The 26,504-nt window shown below is 34.2% G+C and overlaps 1 protein-coding gene across 1 annotated transcript; it reads left to right on the top strand.

Annotated features, from left to right (window-relative positions):
- The first annotated feature begins 58 nt into the window (after nt 1–58).
- LOC120160927 (3beta-hydroxysteroid-dehydrogenase/decarboxylase-like) lies at nt 59–25,810 on the top strand. The gene is made up of 12 exons (XM_039171238.1): nt 59–488; nt 1,237–1,326; nt 1,420–1,553; nt 1,652–1,822; nt 2,237–2,353; nt 2,440–2,519; nt 3,117–3,315; nt 4,467–4,584; nt 24,183–24,357; nt 24,813–24,969; nt 25,308–25,374; nt 25,462–25,810. The coding sequence occupies exons 1-12, from the start codon at nt 209–211 to the stop codon at nt 25,650–25,652; spliced, it is 1,779 nt and encodes a 592-aa protein (XP_039027169.1). The 5' UTR covers nt 59–208; the 3' UTR covers nt 25,653–25,810.
- The last annotated feature ends 694 nt before the right edge of the window (nt 25,811–26,504 follow it).

Raw genomic sequence — 26,504 nt, 5'->3', positions numbered from 1 at the left:
ACTGAAATCAAAATTAGACCTATAATATTTCCTTACAATTGAAAAGGCAAAGAAAAAATTCAACGATTTCGCCCCGCCAAACAGTTTTTTTTATTTCACAACGCCAGTAATTTTATCAAATCCTCCGCACACTAATCGAAAACATTGTCGATCCCCATTTTTTGCAGATAAAAAAGGGAAAACAATAAGGAAAAGAAAAGGAGGGAAAATGGATGTGACGCCGGCGGCGACGAATGATGTGGCGCGCGGAGATCGGAGCGAAACTCGGACGTGCGTAGTTCTCGGAGGCCGAGGATTCTCAGGAAGAACGCTAGTCAACAGGTTGCTTCGACTCGGAGGCTGGATCGTCCGAGTCGCTGACTCATCTTCTCACTCGCTGTTGCTCGATACTTACTCCGCTTCCGACTCTCTCCTCGCCGATGCTATCAATTCTGGTCGAGCCTCCTTTTGCCACGTCGATGTTCTCGATACGTCTCAAATTATCGAAGGTACAAGGAAATACAAACGTTAATATACGATCGATATAAGTTTGATCAATTATCCATTTAAGTTTAAGGCGATTTTGAGTTTGATTAGCTGAGAATGGAGTTTGCGCTGAGCATTTTTGTTCGAATTTACTTGAAGTTGCAATAAAGTAAACCAAAACTCAAAGTTGATCAGAAATGAAAACTAACATCGATTATAGCATAATTAGTCTATATAAAAGTAGAACCAGATCAGAAATGAAAACTAATATCGATTATAGCATAATTAGTCTATATAAAAGTAGAACCACTTATTTTGTGCAGTATTTAAAAAATCGTTTTTCTTATTTTGAAAAATATTGTTCGCTTTTGATCTAAAATCTTGGTTTTGTCTCTAGAACTGAAAAGCTAGCTGAAAAAGCAACGACTAAAATAGTTTTACACTTTCATTAATTGAAATAGAGGAATTTTGTTTTGGTTTTTTCTTAGATTATTAGACGCTAAAAATAAAGTAGAAAATCCGAGAAATGTTCTTTTTCCCTTTCTCAGAGATTAGTAATACTGAATGCTTTTAGATATAGCTGCCTGGAAAGATTGGAAAATTAGGAATACACGATATTTAGTCTCTGAGAAACCATTATCAAATTTGAGAACTGAAAATGTTAGTTTTATCAGTCTAAATTTTTATATTTAGTTTCATGTTCAGTTTTAAATTTTCTGGCAACATTGAAGATGTTTGAGAAACCGACTCTATTGACAATACACTTTGCAGCAACTAAAGGTGCAGATGTTATATTTTACATGGAACCGACTGATTTAGATGATCATGATTTCTGTAATTGTTACATGATCATAGTTCAAGGTAATGGACCTTTTTCCTGTCCCTCTTTTGGTGAGATTTATAACTATATACTATATTTTTAAAACCCTGGCATTATGTTGACAACATTTTCAGGTGCAAAAAATGTCATCAATGCCTGCCGAGAAAGTAAAGTTAGGCGGCTTGTATACAACAGTTCTGCAGATGTCGTTTTTGATGGTTCACGGGATATACTTAATGGTGACGAGTCCTTCACTTTTCCTGGGAAAGTACGTTTCATATTGCTGCAATCTGATAAAACAATTTTGGGTTTTGAGTTTCCATTTGTTTGCTAATTGTTCTTTTGTTTATCGATGCACTGTTACAGTTTAAAGATATGATGATTGACCTTAAGTTTCAAGCAGAAGGACTAATCAGGTTAGCTAACAATATTGATGGTCTTCTAACATGTGTACTTCGCCCTAGCAATGTCTTTGGACCCGGTGAAACACAATTTGTTCCTTTGCTGGCAAATCTAGCCACGTTTGGTTTGGCAAAGGTTTGTGAACTGTCTTAACTTCATTTTATTTATTACAGCTATAGTTTTACTCGTATCTTGATTGTGTGAAAATTCTTACTGTTACAACCATATAATATTGCATATTTCTACAATCTACATTGATAATTTGGATACAGACTGACAATAAAATATGGCGATGTGCCTTTCGGAACCTCTTTACTTTTATCCCTGATTTCCCATGTTTGAATTTTTCTCAATTAAGATCCTTAGTTGTTTTGCATCCCAGATTATTCATGCTTTTTGGGAATGTGCCGCTGCTTCTATGTTTCTGAAATTATATTATGTGTCTTGTTTCTTCTTTTTTCCTGAAAATGTCTATTTCCTGTTATGAACTTATGATGAAATATGGAGTATTTCTGTTAATCCTTTTTATAGTGACAGTTCTCACTTCAGTTCATTACAGGAAGTGGTAAAAATATGTCTGATTTTACCTATGTCGAGAATGTTGCTTATGCTCATATCTGTGCTGCAGAATCTTTAGATTCTCAAGCAGTGTCTGTGGCTGGAAAGGTATCCTAAGGAGTCTTGAAAGTTATATAAACTTGTCTTATTTAATTAATATTGAAAGTTATATAAACTATGTTTTCAATATGCAGGTTTTTTTCATCACAAACCTTGAGCCTGTAATGTTCTGGGAATTTGTGTCTCTCATACTTGAAGGCTTAGGGTATCAAAGGTAAAGCATGCTGGTTTACCAATATGTGAACATCTGTCATTATCATACTGTTTCGTTGTAGGTTACTATACTGTAGATTCATCAATCTAACATGAGTATGTCATGTAATAGGTCACTTAACTATTTTGTTAGTAATTTACTTGTGTTACTGTGACTGTTAACATGGACCAGAGAAGGGAATAAAGTAAACTAACTTTGATTATGCTATGAAGCCTTGTTAGTTATTTGGATCCTTTCCTTTGGTATCTGAAATTTGAAATTAGCTGTTTATTGCCTATTCATCAGCACAAATACTGCTAGATTTTGCCATACCAATTAGATACAATAATTTTAGAATAGGAATGAGTGTCCTTTCGTGTTTGGCAGTGGAGTCTTACAATTATGATACACAAACTCTGTTGTTACATGTTTTAGCATCCTGTTTGACATCCTTCTGGAAATCCTCACTCTTTTTTAGTTGAAAATTTATGTAATTTTTGTCTTTCTTCTAAATTGGTTGCTGAAGCAATTACACAAATTTCTTTTTTCTTTTATTTTGTTTATATTTTGTCACCTTAAACAATATTCTCGTAACTGGAGTTGTCAATTGCATTGCAGGCCGTTCATAAAAGTTCCTACTCGAATGGTTTCCTATATAGTCTTACTTTGTCAATACATACATGACAAATTGCGCTACAGAATGTATACATATTCTGTGTCACCTCATTACCTAGTGCTGTTAGCTTCACGTAACAGAACTTTTGACTGCTCTGCCTCTCAAAAGCATCTTGGATACGCCCCTGTCGTCTCCCTAAAAGTAAGTTTCTGCTGTCTTTCCTTTTATGAAATCCATTCTTTTCTAACATATAATATTCTCATCATTTGTCCTTTCTTCTGGCACTCCTAAAATATATATATTTTTTATAGGAATTGTAGGCCTCGTTAAAAACGCACTCCTAAAATATATTGAATGTTTCCAGAGCTTCTGTTAGCTGTTAATTTTTCATGATTTATTTAGGGTTGTTAGAAACTGGAATACTCAGTGCATTGAATTTCTATTTTCATCCCTTGGTATTTCTGAATAATATTAATCTTTATAGATAAGAATAACTAATCATTGTCTCCACTTCTGAGGCATGGAGTGGATTATCACTCTTAAATTGATTTTACAGTCAACTAAACATTCTTGATTTCAATTTATTTTTCTCACAAGTAGTAACGTTGAAATGCAATACTGCGTTTTTTGTTCAATTCTTAAGTATATCTATTGTGAGGGGCAAATGAACAAACTTTTGGTTGGAACTAACTAAAGTGAGTTTAAATCAGCTTTTGTTTCCTTGAACTGAAAGACTGATGAATGGAAGTAAATTGATTTTACAGTCAACTAAACATTCTTGATTTCAATTTATTTTTCTCACTAGTAACGTTGAAATGCAATACTGCATTTTTTGTTCAATTCTTAAGTATATCTATTGTGAGGGGCAAATGAACAAACTTTTGGTTGGAAATAACTAAAGTGAGTTTAATTCAGATTTTGTTTCCTTGAACTGAAAGACTGATGAATGGAATTTGGTAGAATTGGGTATCCTTCTGGAATCAAAGTAAAAAATAGCCGTTTGATTGGATTTTCTTGTGGAATCTGATAACTGTTTTTGTTTTTTTTATGCTTTTATCCCTTTTTCAGTTTTCCTCCCTGAATTAATAAGCATAAAGACAATTTTCAGTCTCTATTATGCCGTTTGTCATTCATGTTACATTTTGTTCTTGCTTAAGAAATTATTAACATTAGATTTAAGTACTTTTTTGGCACAAAAAGAGAGATTGAAGTTCTTTGGTCTTAAGACTATTTTTCTCATTTCTTGATTACATCAATCACATAAAATATCTTTTCAAGATCCAATAGGGAGACTTCAAGAGTTTTATCTAAAAGTTTGACATGATTTTTGTTCTTTCTTGCTGGGAATATAGGATGGTATCAAGTCAACCGTTGAATCGTTCTCTCATCTAACCAAAGACTTGTATTTTATGAGATTCAGAAATTTTGATGAACAATCCAAAGTGGAGAAGCTGCTAGGCAGCGGGACAGGTATTCCATTATACAAAATTTTTATGCGGACTTTCATAATGGCCTTGCATAAATATTTTTTTCTGAAGCTTATCCCGAGCCAAATAATTTGAAGTAATGTCTTTTCAAAAATTGAGCACATCATCAATTTGTTTGTAGATTTAATCTTGAAATTGTTGATTTCTTTTCTTACTGTTTTGACCATCTCATGCCATGTCATGAGATTGTACTACATTGGGATTTAAATTGCGGTTACGGTCGCGTTGCGTTTATCACGATTACAACAATAGCTGGTGCTATTGCGGGTATTGCGGTTGTGCAATAACAGTTTCGGACGGCACCTTTACCGCTATACAACGGCAGCTATTCCTGTCGTGACCGTTTTTCGTCCGGGCACGAAATATTAAATTTTGGTGGGGAAATTAATGTTAATAAATAATTTTGAAAATAATTTGTGAGTCGCCATCGACCTTTTGGATCAGGTAGGTCAAATACCTAAAAATTATTTTTTAAAAGAGTTTTAAGAAAACATCAATTAAAAAATGAACTGATCTGCGTTTTATAACCAAAAATTTGTTCTTTTTAATAATAAAAAGGGGTTCGTGGTCGGTTACGTTTAGGGAAGGATTAGCACCCCTACAACGCCCAAAATTGGTACTTTTTAATTATAAATTGTCTCTAGTATTAAAAATTTAAAAATTCAAAAATATATTTAATTTATAATTCTATTATTTCAAAATTATAAAATATTTTTTATTTAAAAATATCCGAAAAGAACTTCTAGGTACTTTAAGACAGCTCTTTTTCTTTGATATTGATAAATATTAATTTAAATAATATTGTTTAATTTTAAAATATCAGAATAGGACATCCAGTTGTATTAAGACTGTCCTTTTCTTCGATATTAAAAATAAATATTTAAAAGTTAATATTTATATATATTTATGATATATATCAAAATATTTAACAATATAATAAAAGAATAATTCTATTAAAACAATATATTTAAAAACAATAAAATAAATTAAAACATATAAAATAAATGACTAAATTGCAATAAAAATAAAATTAAAAAAATCTAATTCATAACTAATCAAAACTATAGGGATTAAATATTATTATTTTTTTTTTATTTTTATTTATTTAGTGATTAAAATAAAATTATCTAAAATTCGGATATTAGATTCAAATAAATTAAAAATATAAGCTAGGGATTAAAATATTATTTATTAAAATTTTAAGGATTAAATCTGTTATTTATCCTAAATATATTATTTTAATAAAAAGGACTAAAATGAATAAATTTAAAATTCGAAGACTGAACTAAAAAATATTAAAAATTCAATTTAGTGACTAAAATGTAAAGTTTACAAATACTAAGGACTGCGGAAGGGATTTAACTATTTTGTAATTACGCGCATAGTCCTTCCCGAAACGACGTCGTTCGGGAAGGACTATAAATGTCCAATATCGGCTGGCCCGAAGGGCCAACCATTTCATTCCTCATTTCCTTCTCTCTCTCTAAACCGAGAGAGTTTCAAACTCTCTGCCTTCTCTCTAGGTTTCCCTCACCGGAGGGAAACCGGCAGCCTTAGGCCACCGTACTCCGCCGCCGGCCACCGCCGCCGGCCACCGTAACGGTGGTCGGAATTCACCAAAAACACCCCCAAATTGTAGATCTAAATGCCCTAAGACCGATTCCGGTCTTTGTTTTCTCTAAAAGACTCCTAATCGGAGTAAATCTAAACAAAACCGAAGGGTTCTACCTTCTTAAACGGCGGTTTGGCAACGTTTGGCTTCCGAGGGCTACAAAGGCTTCAAGGGTAAGTCTTCTTCTTCTCTTTTCCTTTGGTTTACTGCTGTGGTTGCTATTCGTTGTTTGTTGTATCCTCTGTTTTTTTTTCTGTTGTTGGCTGTCTCGGTTTTTCCTTTTTTTTTGTTTCGCAGGTGGGTGGTGGCTTTTATAGCCACCACCGGTGCGGTCATCGGACTGGTCCGAAGAGGGGGCTTCGGTGAGTCACCGGACTACCAGTGGTGACTCACCCCGTAGCCTTAGCGTGGACGGCCGGCGTTGATCTTCTGGAAGCATCATTCGGGACGTGGCAGCGGCGGAGGCGGTGAGGGCTTCTGGAAGCAGCAGCGGCGGCGGTGGACGTGTCCCTAGGGTATAGATACCCTAGGGTTTCCTCTGGCAAATGATGGACCGTTGGATCAAACCAGATCCAACGGTTGAGATTGAAGATGGCGGCTGGCGGCTGGCTAGATTAGGGTTAGGGAACCCTAACTGGAAACCCAAATATTTAGGGTTTCCGGTTGGATTTGGACCGGTTTCAGTTGGTTTGTAACTGAGCCGGTTTAATTGTAACTGGTTTGTATTTAATATATTTAATAATAAAAATAATAATAATAATATTAATAATAATATTAATAATGATAATAATAATAATAATAATAATAATAATAATAATAATAATAATAATAATAATAATAATAATAATAATAATAATAATAATAATAATAATAATAATAATAATAATAATAATATGGATAAAAATTTAGTATCTTCAGCTGCCCCTCTTTGCTCATTCTTGTGTTAACAAGAATAGGGCAAAGATAAAAAGATAATAAAATTTTTATCCATTTGACTTTACTTTGATCATGATGGAGATATTGACTAAATTCTTCTTTTTCTCCAAATAAGTTCTTCTTATTATGAACTCTCTGCTGGGGATGATGATGACCTCCTTTCTGTGATAGAGTCATTCAAAAGGTTGAATAAACTCTTGATGAGTTCTTCTCATTATGAACTTTCTCTTCTTTCTTCAGATGATATCAAACAAAGGTTGAACAAGCTTTTCTCATTATGAACTTCTTCTTCCTTCTTCAGATGAGTTCTTCTCATTCATGAACTTTCTTTGGCCATGTTGATCCATCAAATGATGAATTTAAACAAAAAAGTTGAACAAGTTCTTCTCATTATGAACTTCTTCTTCCTTCTTCAGATGAGTTCTTCTCATTATGAACTTTCTCTGGAAAATATGATCCACCAAATGATGGATTCAGGTAAAAGGTTGAACAAATTCTTCTCATTATGAACTTCTTCTTCCTTCTTCAGATGAGTTCTTCTCATTATGAACTTTTTCTGGAAAAGATGATCCACCAAATGATGGATTCAAGCAAAAGGTTGAACAAGTTCTTCTCATTATGAACTTCTTCTTCCTTCTTCAGATGAGTTCTTCTCATTATGAACTTTCTCTGGAAAAGATGATCCACCAAATGATGGGTTCAGGTAAAAGGTTGAACAAATTCTTCTCATTATGAACTTCTTCTTCCTTCTTCAAATGAGTTCTTCTCATTATGAACTTTCTCTGGAAAAGATGATCCACCAAATGATGGATTCAAACAAAAGGTTGAACAAATTCTTCTCATTATGAACTTCTTCTTCCTTCTTCAGATGAGTTCTTCTCATTATGAACTTTCTCTGGAAAAGATGATCCACCAAATGATGGGTTCAGGTAAAAGGTTGAACAAATTCTTCTCATTATGAACTTCTTCTTCCTTCTTCAGATGAGTTCTTCTCATTATGAACTTTCTCTGGAAAAGATGATCCACCAAATGATGGATTCAGGTAAAAGGTTGAACAAGTTCTTCTCATTATGAACTTCTTCTTCCTTCTTCAGATGAGTTCTTCTCATTATGAACTTTCTCTGGAAATGTTGATCCATCAAGTGATGAATTCAAGCAAAAGGTTGAACAAATTCTTCTCATTATGAACTTCTTCTTCCTTCTTCAGATGAGTTCTTCTCATTATGAACTTTCTCGGGTAATGATGATCCATCAAATGATGAATTTGAATCTTTTTAAAATCTTTGAAATTCCTGTTAAAAATTCAACAAGAATAAAATGAATGAAAATGCACCTATTTTTGTAAACACCTAAAATATGATGCATGAATGTTAAGTTATTTGATTTCAGATTGGTGAACTGAATATTTCTTCAGTTATAGAAACCCAATAAATCTTTCTTCTTCAAATTAGAGAATCTATCCTCTTTGACAAATGTAGAGGTAGATATAATGTCATAAAAATTTCTTGAGAATAAAACTCAATTGTGTAGGCTCTTGAAAAGCTTGCATTCAAGCAACATGTTGATTATGATAACAGCTCATCTGATTATGAAATGGCTTTTCAAGATGATTTCACAGATATCGATAATTCTTCTAATACCAAAAAATCTTGACTTCTGATTCTGATGAGGAGAATAAACTGTTATACTTGACAAAATGGGATTCTCAAAGGCTGAAGCTTCAATAGCCATGTAGAAATATGATCCAAACTCATCAATTGTAAAATTGATAAATTTTATTTGTGCTGCTCAAATGACTAAGGCTGCTGATGCACTTCTTCGGATCAAATAACTCAAAGAACACTTCCAGAAGATGCTATGTTCTGTCCCATCAGATCAGATAACTTAAAGAACACTTCCAGAAGATGCTATGTTCTGTCCAACCAGATCAGATAACTCAAAGAACACTTCCAGAAGATGCTATGTTCTGTCCAACCAGATCAGATAACTCAAAGAACACTTCCAGAAGATGCTATGTTCTATTCAACCAGATCAGATAATTCAAAGAACACTTCCAGAAGATGCTATGTTCTGTCCAATCAGATCAGATAACTCAAAGAACACTTCCAGAAGATGCTATGTTCTGTCCAATCAGATCAGATAACTCAAAGAACACTTCCAGAAGATGCTATGTTCTGTCCAACCAGATCAGATAACTCAAAGAACACTTCCAGAAGATGCTATGTTCTGTTCAACCAGATCAGATAACTCAAAGAACACTTCCAGAAGATGCTATGTTCTGTCCAATCAGATCAGATAACTCAAAGAAACACTTCCAGAAGATGCTATGTTCTGTCCAACCAGATCAGATAACTCAAAGAACACTTCCAGAAGATGCTATGTTCTGTTCAACCAGATCAGATAACTCAAAGAACACTTCCAGAAGATGCTATGTTCTGTCCAATCAGATCAGATAACTCAAAGAACACTTCCAGAAGATGCTATTGAGCACATATAAAAGGTTGAATTGTTTATAAACATGTTCAGGAAGTGCCGAATTGACAGAAAGGGTCTGTAAGGCTTCTGAAGCCTATGACAATGAGCCACCTTCAAGTGTCCAAAAGTATGTTCTTGATGAGTACTGAAAATGGAATCTAGTATAGGTTAGAAGGAGTAAAGTTACTCCACTTGAACCTGATGAGGTGGAAATGCTTCTAGGTTTCCTTAAAAACCATATACAAGGATCTGTATAGAAACATGTTTCCCATTGATATCAATGTCTTGTTTCTTTTTGTTGGAATCAATGCTTCAAAGGTTGACTTTTATTGTCTTAGTATATTTTTCAAACAGATGTGCAAGAACTGAATGGTGATCGGTTGGAATAATTGATGAGTATTTGGCGGATTCGACCTTGTTGTCGGTATCACCACTTGTAACAATCTTGATGTTCATGACTTTAAGCTAGTGATGATTTGCCTATTTTGTATTCCATGTATTTAAAAGTATTAACATAAAGTGATATTCAGAAATCTTTAATTTATCTCAAAATTATGTTAATTCAATAGAAAAGAATAAATTGAATTTCCAAAAATAAATTAAATCTCAAATAAATTGAACTTGAAATAGATAAAATTGTATTCAAAGTTCTGGCAAACATAATAATAATAAAAATTCAAATGTCTCAACAAATTATGAGCATAAGTATTTCTAAATTAATCCAGTTGATACAACTTAGAGTAATGATGTAAGCCTTTGTCTGGAAGATCTCAATCGTTGTCAAAATGCTTGTAGATGTGAATCTTCTTCCAAACCATCAAAATCTTAAGAGAGTTCAATTGCCAGATGCCTAATATCAATCTGCATTTGAGCCGCCTTTTCAGGTTTTCAACTCAAATCCTTCCTTTGGTTACAAGATGCCCTTTGCGGGTTTTCACCTTGACCCCTTTTTTCTTTTTCTTTTTTTTTTTTTTTTTTTTTTTTTCAAGCATAATATTTCTTGACAGAATCCGAGTTTATTGGATTTTTCAGAATTTTTCCATCCATTTCTGCCAAGATCAACGCTCCTCCGGAAAAGGCCTTTTTCACAACGTATGGTCCTTCCCAATTAGGCATCCATTTCCCACGGAAATCTTTATGTATAGGCAAGATCTTTTTTAGTACTAGATCACCCTCTTGGAATTCTCTTGGATGTACTTTTTTGTCATGAGACTTCATCATCCGTTTATGATACATCTGTCCATGGCAAATAGCTTTCAATCTTTTCTCCTCAATAAGGTTCAATTGATCAAATCTAGCTTGGATCCATTCAGATTCATCCAATTTTATTTCTCTCAATATTCGAAGCGATGGAATCTCAACTTCAATTGGTAAGACTGCTTCCATTCCGTAGACTAAAGAAAACGGTGTTGCCCCAGTAGATGTTCGAACAGTAGTTCGGTATGCATATAGAGCAAAAGGTAACTTCTCGTGCCAATCTTTGTAGGTTTCAGTAGTCTTTGTAATGATTCTCTTGATGTTTTTATTTGCTGCTTCAACTGCCCCATTCATCTTTGGACGATATGCTACTGAATTTGCATGTTTGATCTTAAACTGTGCACAAAGTTTGGTCATCATTTTGTTGTTCAGGTTCAGAGCATTATCTGTAATGATCCTTTCTGGTAGACCATACCGGCAAACTATCTCTTTCTTTATGAACTTGCAGACTGTGGATCTCTTAATATTGGTATATGAAGCAGCTTCAACCCATTTAGTAAAATAATCAATTGCCACAAGGATGAAGCAATGTCCATTTGATGCTTTTGGTGTGATTGCCCCAATGACATCTATTCCCCACATAGAAAATGGCCAGGGTGCTGTCATTACATGTAAAGGAGATGGGGGTACATGAATCTTGTCTGCATATATCTGGCATTTATGACATTTCCTTGCATAATCAATGCAATCTGTGTATATGGTAGCCCAATAGTATCCATATCTCATTATTTTTCTGGCCATGGAAAGACCATTTGCATGTGTTCCACATATTCCACTGTGTACTTCTTCAATGACGTTTCGAGCTTCGCTGGTATTTAAACATCTCAATAGCATTTGATCACTGCTTCTTCTATACATAATCTCTCCATCAAGAAAATATCCAGCAGCCATTCTTCTCAAGGTTCTTTTATCAATTTCTGATGCATTTGGTGGATAACTTTGATTTTTGATATATTGCAGAATATCATGATACCATGGTTTACCATCTACCTCTTCTTCCACACTATAACAATGTGCAGGAATTTCATATACTTGCATCTTGATTGGCATCATATCAACTTTCTTAGTTGCTTGAAACATTGCAGCTAATGTAGCCAAAGCGTCTGCCATTTGATTTTCTTCCCGAGGGAGATAATTGAAGGTAACTCTCTCAAATTCTTTCACTAATTCGAGTGTAAAATTTCGGTATTCCAATAATTTGGGATCTTTCGTTTCCCATTCTCCTCGTAATTGATACACCACTAACGATGAATCTCCATATATCTTGAGAAATTTGATTTTTCTTTCTATAGCTGCTTTTAACCCCATGACACAAGCTTCATATTCCGCCATATTATTGGTACAAAAGAACTCCAGTCTGCTTGTAAAGGGATAATAAACATTTTCTGGAGAAATCAACACTGCCCCGATTCCTCGTCCCAAAGCATTAGATGCTCCATCAAAATAAAGCTTCCAAGTTGCAAATTCATCATTTATTCTGACTTCTTCATTCATGGATATGCACAACAAATCTTCATCGGGAAAATTGAAGTTCAAAGGCTGATAATCGTTTGATACACGACTGGCGAGAAAATCAGCTATGACACTTCCTTTTATCGCTTTTTGGTTGACATAGATAATATCAAACTCAGATAATAACATCTGCCATCTAGCCATTCTGCCTGTCAAAGCTGGTGATTCCATTAAGAATTTTAAAGGATCAAGTTTTGATATCAACCAAGTAGTATAGTATAACATATATTGTCTGAGTCTTCGAGTAGTCCACACCAAAGCACAACATAATTTTTGTATTGGTGGATATCGAACTTCACAATCAGTAAATTTCTTGCTCAGATAATAAATAGCTTTTTCTTTCCTTCCTGATTCATCATGCTGTCCTAGTACACATCCCATCGAATTTTCGAAGACCGTCAAATAGAGAATTAATGGTCTATCAGGCATCGGTGATACTAAAATGGGGGCATTGGATAAATATTTCTTAATAATATCCAAAGTTTCCTGACATTCTTCATTCCAGACTTCAGGATTATTCTTTTGAAGTAATTTGAACACTGGATCACATTTGTCAGTCAATTGAGAAATGAACCGAGATATATAATTTAATCTTCCCAAAAAGCCTCGAACTTCTTTTTTTGTATTGGGTGGTGGAAGATCTTGAATTGCTTTTACTTTATCTGGATCAATCTCGATTCCTTTTTTGCTGACCACAAATCCCAAAAGTTTTCCGGAAGTTACCCCAAAAGTGCATTTAGCAGGGTTAAGCTTTAATTGATATCTCCTCAACCTCTGGAAAAGCTTTCTCAGATTTTGAATATGTTCTTCTTCAGTTCGGGATTTGGCAATCATGTCATCTACATATACTTCAATTTCTTTGTGCATCATGTCATGAAACAAAGTTACCATAGCTCTTTGATATGTTGCCCCTGCATTTTTCAATCCAAATGGCATCACTTTATAACAGAATGTGCCCCACATGGTTATAAATGTCGTTTTTTCCATGTCTTCAGGATTCATTTTTATCTGATTATATCCTGAAAATCCATCCATAAATGAAAACCATGCATGCCCTGCAGTATTGTCCACCAATGTGTCTATGTGGGGTAATGGAAAACTATCTTTTGGACTAGCTTTGTTGAGATCTCTGTAATCCACGCACATTCGAACTTTTCCATTTTTCTTTGGTACGGGAACAATGTTGGCTACCCATTCTGGGTATTTAGATGCCTGTAGGAAACCTGCATTGATTTGTTTCATCACTTCTTCTTTGATTTGTAACAACATTTCTGGCCTCATTCTTCTGAGCTTTTGTTGGATTGGTTTATATTTCGGATTGATTGGAAGCTTGTGTATCACTATATCTGTGCTCAAACCAGGCATATCTTGATAAGACCAGGCAAATATATCTTTGAACTCTTGAAGGAGATTTATCAATTCTTGTTTTATCTGGATTGTCAGAGTGGTACCAATTTTCACCTCTTTTATTTCTTCATCTGTTCCCAAATTCACAGTCTCAACCTCTTCCTTGTGGGGTAGAATTTGTTTGTCTTCTTTTTCTACCAATCTTAATAATTCAGTAGGAACATCACATTCCAATTCATCCTCACAACCATTGATTTCTTCCAGACATATAGGATGCTCTAAATTTATCACTGGATTAAATTTAGGAATACACATGCTATTAACACTGTGACACCTGCAAATTTAAGTCGGAACATTTCCGAAAGAATATAGTAAATTTATGAAAATAAATGTAAAAATGTAAGAAAATGTAAAGAATGATTGCCATAATGAAATTTTAAAGAAAATTTCTTATATTTAACATAATTTCCTTTACAAAATAACAAAAAGTTTTCATATTTTTTTTGAGCTAAACATAAAGATTAGTTCTGAATATTACTCTGCATTAATATTAAAAACTATAGGAAGATCTTCAGCGGTCCAGTTGGTGAGTGTTTCTCCAGGAAGACATGGTCGAATCCTATCCAAGTACTTGCCAGTCTTGTTGTCATTCATGATCATGTTGATAAATAATCCATTCATAGCTTCTTCAACTATGTCTCGATCTTTTGTCAACTTCTCTTCTTTAAAGGCTTCAACAAGCTGCTGTTCCACATTAATTGTTCCCCCTGATCTGAATATGGTTTTCAACTGTGGGAAAGACATGTGTTTCCAAAGGATTTCTCCTCCTTTCAATTTTGCCTTTCTGTCTTCACATCTTCTTTTCATCTCTTTGTTCTTCTGCTGAAAATTGGGCTTAAATCCTAGCCCAAAACGGTCTTTTTTCATCTTTATACTGATAGGAATTGAAATCCCTTGAAGATTCTTTCCTAGACCTCTCCCAGCTTTAGCTCCGATGCCTAAAGTTTGTTGTACCGTCATCTTGGTGCAATCAGACAATCTGGGATATGGAATTTTCCTTCTTTCTGCAACAAAAGTTGTATTTACAAATTCAAGAGCTCGGAAAGAGCATTCAAGAGCCTCATCATTGGTGTCGATATATGGAACATCGCTTGTTACAGACGCAATGATTTCTTCTTCAGCACTGACGCATATTAGTTGTCCATCAACAACAAATTTCAATTTCTGATGTAATGAAGAAGGAACGGCTCCTGCTGAATGAATCCATGGCCTCCCTAATAGACAATTATATGTGGGGTGGATGTCCATCACCACAAAGTCAATATTGTACACGACTGGGCCAATTAACAACGGTATTTCCATTTTCCCAAGCACTTCTTTTTGGGTACCATCCAAGGCTCGTACCACATTCTGGTAACTCTTCATGTGTGATTGATCCAGAGGCATTCTTTGAAGTGTAACTAGAGGCATCAAATTGAGGGCAGACCCATTGTCAATCAATACTCCTGGCAACACATGACCATGACAATGTGTCGTGATGTTTAAAGCTTTTACTGACCCCATTCCGCCTTCTGGTATTTCATCATCTGTGAAGGTTATGTAATTGTCGGCGGCTATATGTCCCACAATTCTGTCAAGTTTATTGAGGGATATATCTTCGGGGATAAATGTCTGATTGAGGATTTTCATCAAAGCATTCCTATGCGCTTCTGAATTCATCAAAAGATCAAGAATAGAAATTCTCGCCTGTTGTTTGTGTAGTTGTTCAACCACACTATACTCACTATGTTTCAAAAACTTCAAAAATTCTTGAGCTTGCTTTTCTGTCACAGGCTCATTGAATGCTGGAAGGGATTCATCTTCAAATACCTTCTGAGGTATTGCCACAGCTTTTCCTTTTGCTTTCACTTGTTCTGAAGCATTGGATGTTTCGGGAGAGTAACATCTCCCACTTCTTGTAAAGAAACCGACCTCGCTCACTGCTTCAGATGCCGATGTTGTACTCAGACTTTGTTTTTTCTCTTCTGTTTTTTCTAGAGAAACAGATCCTCCTACCATTGAAACATTGGTAGTATAATTCCAAGGTACCCTGCGGGTATCTTTGTATGGAAATGGTAGAGGAGTGGTAATAACTACTTTTGGCCTTATTGGTGCCGGAATCACCGTGGATGATTTCACATTAATGATCACAGGATCATTTATTCTTTGATTTGGTTTAGAATCCTCTGATGAGCAAACATCATTTTCTTTTTTCCCGGGTTCTTCTTCAAAGAATTCTATTTCTCTATTGTTCATCAATTTTTGCACCAAGTTTCTAAACTCAGGACATAGTTGGATTTTATGCCCTTTCTCCTGATGATATTCACAATAATTCTTGCCTTCATTCTGCTTTGGCCTGAATTGTTGTGGAATTATACCGGCTAAAGAAAGCTGTTGAAATATCCAAACAAATGGAGATTTAATTTCAGAAATGTCAGTCTTTGCTTTCTTTCTGTTCTCTTCCTGAATTGCATTCACGTTTTTATCTCCATGATTTGGCAATGGATGACTTGATGCGGATGGTGTATTGAATTCCAACTTCCCAGTGTTGATCAAATTTGAACCACCCTTTTGAAAGCTAGACAGTTTTCAATAGAATGTCCTGTAATTCCTTCATGGTAAATACAGTGTGCCTTTGTATCATACCAAGGAGGGAATGGTGGTTGCATGGGAACCAAAGGATAGGGCCTTATAACATCTGCTTTTAACAGCGAATCATAGATCTCTGCATATGGTACTGGTAAAGGTGTAAAAGACAACCTTTCATTTTCTTTTCGAGATCCTCTGGACTCTGCTCGATTAGTGTTTATTTCCTCTTTCTTAACCCTTGGCTGGGTTATTGTAACACTTTTCGATGAATCTTTGCTATAAGAATTGGCATTGTTGACCTCATTCTCCTTTTTCCGGTACGTAGGTCTTTTGGAACTAGACCCATCATTTGATTCAATCTTGCCACTTTTCAAGACATTTTCAATTAATTCTCCAGAAATGACCAAATCTGCAAAATTTCTGGTCGCATTCCCCATTAGATGGTTTAAATAAGGAGCCTTCAATGTATGGACAAACATTACTGTGGCCTCTTTTTCTGACAAAGGTGGTTGAACTTGGGCCGCAGTGTCACGCCATCTCTGGGCATACTGTCTGAATGTTTCATTATTCTTTTTCTCCAAGTTTTGGAGAGTCCATCTATCAGGGACCATGTCTGTCACATGGCGGTATTGCTCTAAAAATGCTTTAGCCAAATCTTTCCAGGATCTAATGTTGGCTTTGGTCAATTGAGTATACCATTTTAAAGCCGGTCCTGTCAAACTATCCTGGAAGCAGTGAATTAACAATTTCTCGTCCTTCACATATCCTGCCATTCTTCGACAAAACATAGTGATATGAGATGAAGGACATGTAGTACCATTATATTTATCAAATTCGGGAACTTTGAACTTGATAGGGAGGATTAGGTCTGGAACCAAACTTAACTCACTAGCATCAAATCCATAGAATGATTCAGTTATTTCCACGGATTTCATTCGTTCTTCTAAGCTCTTGATCTGTCTGGTCAGTTCTTCATTTGCTTTTTGTTTCTCATTTAGCTCATTTAAATCTGGGATCAAATGCTCAGTATTAAGATCCCCTACTTTCACATCTGATATAAGCGGATTTTTGCTTGAAGATGCAGGATCCACTTGTTGATCTTCATGTGATTTGACTTCTTGTAATGCAGATGTACGAGCATTGATTTGTATAGGGGTAGTACCAGAGTGATAAATTGATTCTGGTGGAAAACCTAGAGGATACATAGGATCTTGATCAAAAGATACAGGATTTTCCTGCATTTTTCCACTGATAGCCTGCCTTTTAAACATGTCCTCTATCTTCTTCATCATACTGTCTTGTGAATTTGCAATGCTGGCTTCAATTTTTTCCAACTTCATTCTCATTTCTTCTTGTTCTTTATGATGCTGTTCCTCAATACGCTGTATTTTATCCTCCATAATTCTCTTAATGGCTTGTCTAGTACCGTAGTGATGTAGTATTTCTCTTTTGGCCAGAGTAACTGCGATTGAAAAATCTTTTAATATTATTTTTTCAAATTTTAATTAATGAATTTTAACTTAATAAATAAAATAATAATTCATAGCGGAAATTATGGAATGAATGATGAATGTATGCAAAAATGCATGTATGAAAAAAACATTGATCCCAAAAAGTTAACTGTCATAGAACAACTTTCATCGGCATACAAAAGTTTCTTTATAATAGTTCAGAACTACAAATAAGGCATAGCTTTCCTATTAAGCTCTATAATTTCCTTCATTAACCATGACACCTTCTTTCCACACTTAGAAACTGGATCAACTTGATGCTCAATTATTTCGGCTTCAACAGCTAGTTCCCCAACATATCTGGCAACCTCGCTCATTTGTACCATGGCCTCGAACACCATATTGCTTCTTTCTTCACTTCTTTCGACATAGAACTCAGTTGACTTTTGCCATCGTTCAGTTGTTCCTTCAAGAGTTTGCTCTAACTCAGTGATTCTGACTTGACAATTGTGCAGAATTTTTTCAAGATCTCTAATGCGTCTTCGCAGTGAAGCATTTTCCTCATTACTTTCTTTGAGATCATTAGGTCCTAGACGAACATTTTCTTGAAACAATGATTCTTCAAGTTGCAAGATGTAAGCATTAAACTCTGAGTTTTTGTTTCTAGACTGATCCAGATCCTCTTCAAGTTTTGTTCGTGCTTCTTGCGTTCTTTGATTAAGCTTCTGGATTTGAACATCTTTGTTTCTGCATCTTTGCATCCAATTGCTAGCCACCTCCTGCTCTACCTCAAGTCTGGTGTTGAAATTTTTCTTTTCCAACTCCCATTTTTCTTTTTCAATATTGGATTCTTCCATCTTTTGGCCTCTGACTTCAAGTTCAGCAATCAACTGGTTCATTTCAGATTCAAATCCCTTGAACATGCTATTTTTCTCGCCTTCAAATTTAACAAAGATGTCATTCTTCATCTCTTCTAAATCTTTGACTCGATCCTTTTCTCTTTGCATTTCATTCATGATCTCGCGGTGTTCAGCCTTGTTTTTATAATTCGCTCTCGTCTGTCGACCTCAAAATCTTCCATTTTTTGCTTTCCTTTTTCCAGGCTTTTGAGTAGACAGCTATTCTTTCCTTTTAAATCTTCGACTCGTCTTTTCTCGATATTCAATTCTCTAGTCATCTGTACCGTCAATTGGCCGGGTCCTGATGCCTTTCGAGATTTATATAACTCCTGGTAATCTTTCTGTAAGGCTCTGTATTCATCCTCACCTTTTTCTTTATCTTTTCTCAACATTGCACATTGTGACGAATGAAAGTCAATGTCAACCCCCAACATAGCTTTATCTTGTCTCATTTGCTCTAATTCTTTCGACCATCCATCTCTTTCTGCTTCAAACTCAGCTCTCAGGATTTCAATCTCTGATGGAACCACCTTGATGCGATCATCCATAGAAATATCCTCATTTTGATCTGGTAGAGGAATATTTTCATTTTTCCTGACAAATCTCCATTCTTCATAATCAGGAGTTAGCATTTCTTTTGCTGCTTTAGCTCGGATACAAAAAGTTGTTTTCCAAGCTGTAACGGCTTCCATGATGTTTCTTTTATAATTTTTGCTGTGGAATGCAAACTCAGATGACTGTAGTCCAGCAGTGACAGGTACAAATTGACGACCTTCATACTGCCTTATAACCAGCAGTGGTGCATATCCAATTCCTCCCCATAATCCGAGCAGCATTATCCAGTTGTAATCACCACACCTGTAAAGGAATTCCCTTTGTATTTGCCACGGGGCTCGCCAAACAATGTCATTGCTTTGTAGATTTCTAAAGGCATTAATCCACATATCCTTCTTAATTTCTTTCGGCCATTCCTGCTCTAGAAATTCTTTTAATGGGGAGTAATCCGTATTGAAGCGTCGGTATGAAACCTTTTCCGTTCTCCAGAAATGACTACGGATCCAAACATATAACAACTGGGTACACCCTGAGAATCGTCCACCTCCTAGCCTTCTGCAAGCATTTAACGATCTGAAGGTCTCTGCTAGGATGGCAGAAACAGGATTAATCTTCTTCGATAACTGTTCAAACAAGTCTACCACTGCAGCTTCAATATATCCCAATACTTTTGGGAAGATGACCATACCATATATACCCATAGCAAATAAATCGAATCGTACTTTAATATCTGGATGGCTCTGAATAAGTTCTCTAATGTTGGTCCAAGCAATGCCTTCGCTTTCGCCTTTTTGTTTTGTACGGGCCGCTACCCATTCTTCTCGTACCCCAGCAATCTTTGCTAATTTAACTCGGAAGGGTTGAATTTTAATTGACTTTGAATAGATTCGATTCTCCAAAGCCCCTTCGATATGTAACAAAGTTGTGTATTCTTCAATAGTAGGGACCAAGTCCTCCTTATTGAAAGTGAAGCAATTGTACCCTGGATTCCAGAATTGAACTAGGGCTCGGAGTAATTCATCATCAACTTCTACATAGAGCAGATATGGGATATCTCCGTAAGTCTGATAAAACTGCAATTTTTTGTTTGAATCCCAACTTTCCCAAATGCTTCGCAAATCTTGCATATCATTTCTTTTTAATGAAACTGGAGCATAACTGGCCAAGTCAGATACATAATCATCTGGCAGACTATCTCCTTCTTGTCTTTGTAAATCTTCAGCCCACTGTCTTACTTCTGAGTTTAGAATTACTTGACTTGAACCCTTTTTATCCATGGATGAAGGTTTTCCAATGAGACTATTAACACAAGGATCAATGTCTTTTATCCTGTATGATGCTATGCAAACAGAAAAATAAAGAACACACAAAAAGAAAATAAGTTAGTTTAAAGGATAATAACATTTATTTAATTTAAACATGCTTTTCTAAATAATTTAAATAAACATGTAAAATAAATTAACAGGAAAGACATAATTCATTTCTCCTGTGTGTACACCTATTTTGGACAAAATTTCGGCATGACTTCTGATTGGAAGAGTTTCTAAGGTTTTTTATATGCAGGGTTTCAGAACTAGGAGTAAAGGTACCCGAATTGTCCTTGTTAGTGCCCCCTTGGGTTGCTAACCCTCAATCCTAGTCCATTACAGACTAAAGTGGATCGAGTTCAATTCGAGGGGATACATTTCTCTATGCCTGACACGGAGAATAAATTCTCACGAAGACAGAGAGCATATGAACCCCGAAAGTTACTTGCTAGGTCTGACACGGAGAATAAATTCTCACGAAGACGTTGCTTTCACTTTCACTTAAAAGGGACAACTCAATTATAGAGCTTTATGTAATGCAATGCAAGTGTTGTGTGTGAGGAGAAATGTTAAACTTTTGACATAAAAATAAATACTGAAATAAAATACTTGCAAATAAAACATATAAATATTATAAAATAAAAATAAAAAAATTTGAAAAGAAAGAATTAAAAATTAAATATATAAATTTTTAATTTTTAACTAATAGAGACAATTTATAATTAATTTTTAAAAGTTTGACCAGGTCCCCAGCGGAGTCGCCAAGCTGTCGTGACCGTTTTTCGTCCGGGCACGAAATATTAAATTTTGGTGGGGAAATTAATGTTAATAAATAATTTTGAAAATAATTTGTGAGTCGCCATCGACCTTTTGGATCAGGTAGGTCAAATACCTAAAAATTATTTTTTAAAAGAGTTTTAAGAAAACATCAATTAAAAAATGAACTGATCTGCGTTTTATAACCAAAAATTTGTTCTTTTTAATAATAAAAAGGGGTTCGTGGTCGGTTACGTTTAGGGAAGGATTAGCACCCCTACAACGCCCAAAATTGGTACTTTTTAATTATAAATTGTCTCTAGTATTAAAAATTTAAAAATTCAAAAATATATTTAATTTATAATTCTATTATTTCAAAATTATAAAATATTTTTTATTTAAAAATATCAGAAAAGAACTTCTAGGTACTTTAAGACAGCTCTTTTTCTTTGATATTGATAAATATTAATTTAAATAATATTGTTTAATTTTAAAATATCAGAATAGGACATCCAGTTGTATTAAGACTGTCCTTTTCTTCGATATTAAAAATAAATATTTAAAAGTTAATATTATATATATTTATGAATATATATCAAAATATTTAACAATATAATAAAAGAATAATTCTATTAAAACAATATATTTAAAAACAATAAAATAAATTAAAACATATAAAATAAATGACTAAATTGCAATAAAATAAAATTAAAAAATCTAATTCATAACTAATCAAAACTATAGGGATTAAATATTATTATTTTTTTTTTATTTATTTAGTGATTAAAATAAAATTATCTAAAATTCGGATATTAGATTCAAATAAATTAAAAATATAAGCTAGGGATTAAAATATTATTTATTAAAATTTTAAGGATTAAATCTGTTATTTATCCTAAATATATTTTTAATAAAAAGGACTAAAATGAATAAATTTAAAATTCGAAGACTGAACTAAAAAATATTAAAAATTCAATTTAGTGACTAAAATGTAAAGTTTACAAATACTAAGGACTGCGGAAGGGATTTAACTATTTTGTAATTACGCGCATAGTCCTTCCCGAAACGACGTCGTTCGGGAAGGACTATAAATGTCCAATATCGGCTGGCCCGAAGGGCCAACCATTTCATTCCTCATTTCCTTCTCTCTCTCTAAACCGAGAGAGTTTCAAACTCTCTGCCTTCTCTCTAGGTTTCCCTCACCGGAGGGAAACCGGCAGCCTTAGGCCACCGTACTCCGCCGCCGGCCACCGCCGCCGGCCACCGTAACGGTGGTCGGAATTCACCAAAAACACCCCAAATTGTAGATCTAAATGCCCTAAGACCGATTCCGGTCTTTGTTTTCTCTAAAAGACTCCTAATCGGAGTAAATCTAAACAAAACCGAAGGGTTCTACCTTCTTAAACGGCGGTTTGGCAACGTTGGCTTCCGAGGGCTACAAAGGCTTCAAGGGTAAGTCTTCTTCTTCTCTTTTCCTTTGGTTTACTGCTGTGGTTGCTATTCGTTGTTTGTTGTATCCTCTGTTTTTTTTTCTGTTGTTGGCTGTCTCGGTTTTTCCTTTTTTTTTGTTTCGCAGGTGGGTGGTGGCTTTTATAGCCACCACCGGTGCGGTCATCGGACTGGTCCGAAGAGGGGGCTTCGGTGAGTCACCGGACTACCAGTGGTGACTCACCCCGTAGCCTTAGCGTGGACGGCCGGCGTTGATCTTCTGGAAGCATCATTCGGGACGTGGCAGCGGCGGAGGCGGTGAGGGCTTCTGGAAGCAGCAGCGGCGGCGGTGGACGTGTCCCTAGGGTATAGATACCCTAGGGTTTCCTCTGGCAAATGATGGACCGTTGGATCAAACCAGATCCAACGGTTGAGATTGAAGATGGCGGCTGGCGGCTGGCTAGATTAGGGTTAGGGAACCCTAACTGGAAACCCAAATATTTAGGGTTTCCGGTTGGATTTGGACCGGTTTCAGTTGGTTTGTAACTGAGCCGGTTTAATTGTAACTGGTTTGTATTTAATATATTTAATAATAAAAATAATAATAATATTAATAAAATATAATAATAATATAATAATAATAATAATAATAATAATAATATAATAATGATAATAATGATAATAATGATAATAATGATAATAATGATAATAATGATAATAATGATAATAATGATAATAATGATAATAATGATAATAATGATAATAATGATAATAATGATAATAATGATAATAATGATAATAATGATAATAATGATAATAATATAATAATAATAATAATAATAATAATAATAATAATAATAATAATAATAATAATAATAATAATAATAATAATAATAATAATAATAATAATAATAATAATAATAATAATAAATAATAATAATAATAATAATAAAATAATAATATAATAATAATAATAATAATAATAATAATAATAATAATAATAATAATAATAATAATAATAATAATAATAATAATAATAATAATAATAATAATAATAATAATAATAATAATAATAATAATAATAATAATAATAATAATAATAATAATAATAATAATAATAATAATAATAATAATAATAATAATAATAATAATAAATGGATAAAATTTAGTATCTTCAATTCCGATAGCGGACTGCTATTTAAATCCCTCATTGTACCATAGGAATACTAGTTAAAATTTTATTCTTTCTTTTTTGAAATATTCGAAGGTTTTTGGGTTTGTAATTTTAGCCAACAGGCTTCATTTGACTTCTTCTTTAAGCCTAACTTAAGCCCACTTGTATCTAGACTCCTGTAAATAAACCGAGGCTTGATAATGCAATTTTCTCCATATAGTGACCTTGAATTACTTCGATTCAGTTTCAGATATCTTGCTGTGGAGAGATGAAAGGAAAACATTTTCCTGCTTCCTTACTCTGGCTATGGTACTTTATTGGTTCTTTTTCTGTGGAAGAACTTTTATCTCATCTGCAGCCCAGCTTCTGCTGCTAGTTACAACCATGCTTTATGGACATGGCATTTTAACGTCAGCGACGTGAGTATTTATAGTTATATCCATTGGTTGTTTTATGGCATTTCATTGGATCACTTTGATGGAGTTCCCCATTTTTACGCATTGATTGATTCTATCCGGAACATGAACCAGTTCTTTGGTCCCCATTACACCCTTCTCTTTCAGTTTTTGATTTTCACTGTTCATGCTCGATGCCGAACTCTTTCGATTGAGATCCTCTTTCCATTCCCTTGTTTGCATATACCCACCTTGGGAAATGTCATAATGAAAGGGAACTGTGGTTTGATCACTGTTTTTATTTTTTCTCTGAAGTATTTATATTCCGACTATTAACTTATAAACCCGCAGTTCAATTTTTTTCATTCAGTAACCCGATGAATCCCATATTATTAACATATATTTTTGAATAATAATGCATAGACACACATGCACGTTTGCTTATATCTTTGTCTTAATTATGGTTTCCTATGCGGCAGATCCGGTTTCTCTGTTCAAAAGATACCATCATCTTGTTTTGAAATACAAGACTCGGATGTGAAAAATTCAGTCAGATACGTATCTTATATGTGGAATAGAATAGTTCATAGCATCAAATTGTTGGCCAAGGGAGACGATTGGAGCAGGTTTTTCAAGGTTTGTATTTCCATGGAAATATTGTGTTTATGATTTCATGCATTTTTATAGTTACCATTTTAAAATGTAAAACTCGAAAGCTCCAACAGTCCGACCTAGAACTTCACATTATATGTAAGTCCCCCTGAAACCCTCATTTTTTGTATCCGGGTCGGTCCATTCTTGTACATCACTTTTCTTTTACAAAATCTGCCATAACCCCCGATTTTTTTTTTTGGTTCTATCCGTAAAAACTATACCCAAGTCCGTACAAGCTGGATTATTACCATGATAGCAAGTTCTATAAGTAAGCTTTTCTTCTTGTTCTTTAACTTCTAACCTGCATGTAGTTTATCCAGGTTGTGATTTTTCTGTATTTGTTCAAGTGGATTGTCTCTTATTCATTGGCCGTACTCGTTGGCTTTGGTAAGTAACGGATCTACTTTCACTATAAATCTGAAGTTATTTTGATTTATCATGTGGTATTGACTTCGGATGTAATCCGCAATGCAGTTCTGGTTTTTGCCTTCACTGCATTCTTTGTTTACGAACAATATGAATCAGTGATCGAAGGATTAGGGGCGGTTCCGTTGTTTTGCATCGCAGAATCAAAAGGATCGATAATGAGGATCCTCCCTGATTCGCTCACGGCATTTATTCGAAACATCAACGTTTTGCTTCAAGAAAAAGTTCGGTCGTCGTAAAGGCACGGTAATCACCGGATCAAGCTCTTGTAGCATTTTAGTTTCCTTACTGATCGGTTGTATTGCGTTTAGACTAGCATCAATGATCAAACTACAGAAATTGAACGCCTTGAACTCTGCTCCTTTGAAACGTATATCAATGTATATAGGGTATATAAGGTACATATGTTACCGGATTTGACGGTGAGTGTCGAATATGGGTGTTCATATTGTTTCCAGAGATTTTCGTTATCTTTAGATCGTTTTTCTATATCTATTAGGGTAAACTACGCATTTAGTACATAAACTATCACTTTTTATCTGTTTTAATATTTAAATTTTCAATTTTTTCAAAATCATTACTAATATTTAGTTTTTGTTTCATTTTAGTATCATGCCATTAAAAACTTGATGCATTTAATACCTAAGCTATCAGTTTCGGTCTGTTTTAGTATTTAAACTTTTACTTTTTTTTTAATTTAAAGTTAAGTTTTGAATGGGGTATTTTAATAAACCAAAAATTAAATTTTAGGTATGATTTAAAAAAAAAATTAAATTTTAGATATCAAGATAGATCAAAATTGATAATTAGCCTATCTATCATTTATATCTAAAATATGTAATTTAATATAAAACGAGGATTCCAAGTCTAGAGTATTCACAACATCAACAACATTCTCTTTTTTTCCGTGTTGAGGTTCAAGTTTATTTCTAATTAATTATAATTATTTATAATACTATAATGCAAATTGATCATAGTTTAGATGAACATTTTTAATTATATAAGATATACATATACTTCATTATTTTTTATGTATTGTTATTTAATAAATTAAATGTCATTTAAAATTATAAAATATATTTATAATGATA

Source organism: Hibiscus syriacus, unplaced genomic scaffold, assembly GCF_006381635.1.
Source record: "Hibiscus syriacus cultivar Baekdansim isolate YM2019G1 unplaced genomic scaffold, ASM638163v2 tig00002866_pilon, whole genome shotgun sequence".
NCBI lineage: Eukaryota > Viridiplantae > Streptophyta > Magnoliopsida > Malvales > Malvaceae > Hibiscus > Hibiscus syriacus.
Note: the sequence above shows the minus strand (reverse complement) of the source record. Positions and strands in the feature narration are given on the sequence as shown.

Excerpts from the sequence above, each read along its gene's own strand:
- LOC120160927 (XM_039171238.1), top strand. The coding sequence starts at position 209 with ATGGATGTGACGCCGGCGGCGACGAATGATGTGGCGCGCGGAGATCGG. Across the intron at positions 4,585-24,182 it reads GCTGCTAGGCAGCGGGACAG|TTTCAGATATCTTGCTGTGG; the intron begins GTATTCCATTAT and ends ACTTCGATTCAG. Across the intron at positions 25,375-25,461 it reads GGCCGTACTCGTTGGCTTTG|TTCTGGTTTTTGCCTTCACT; the intron begins GTAAGTAACGGA and ends TCCGCAATGCAG.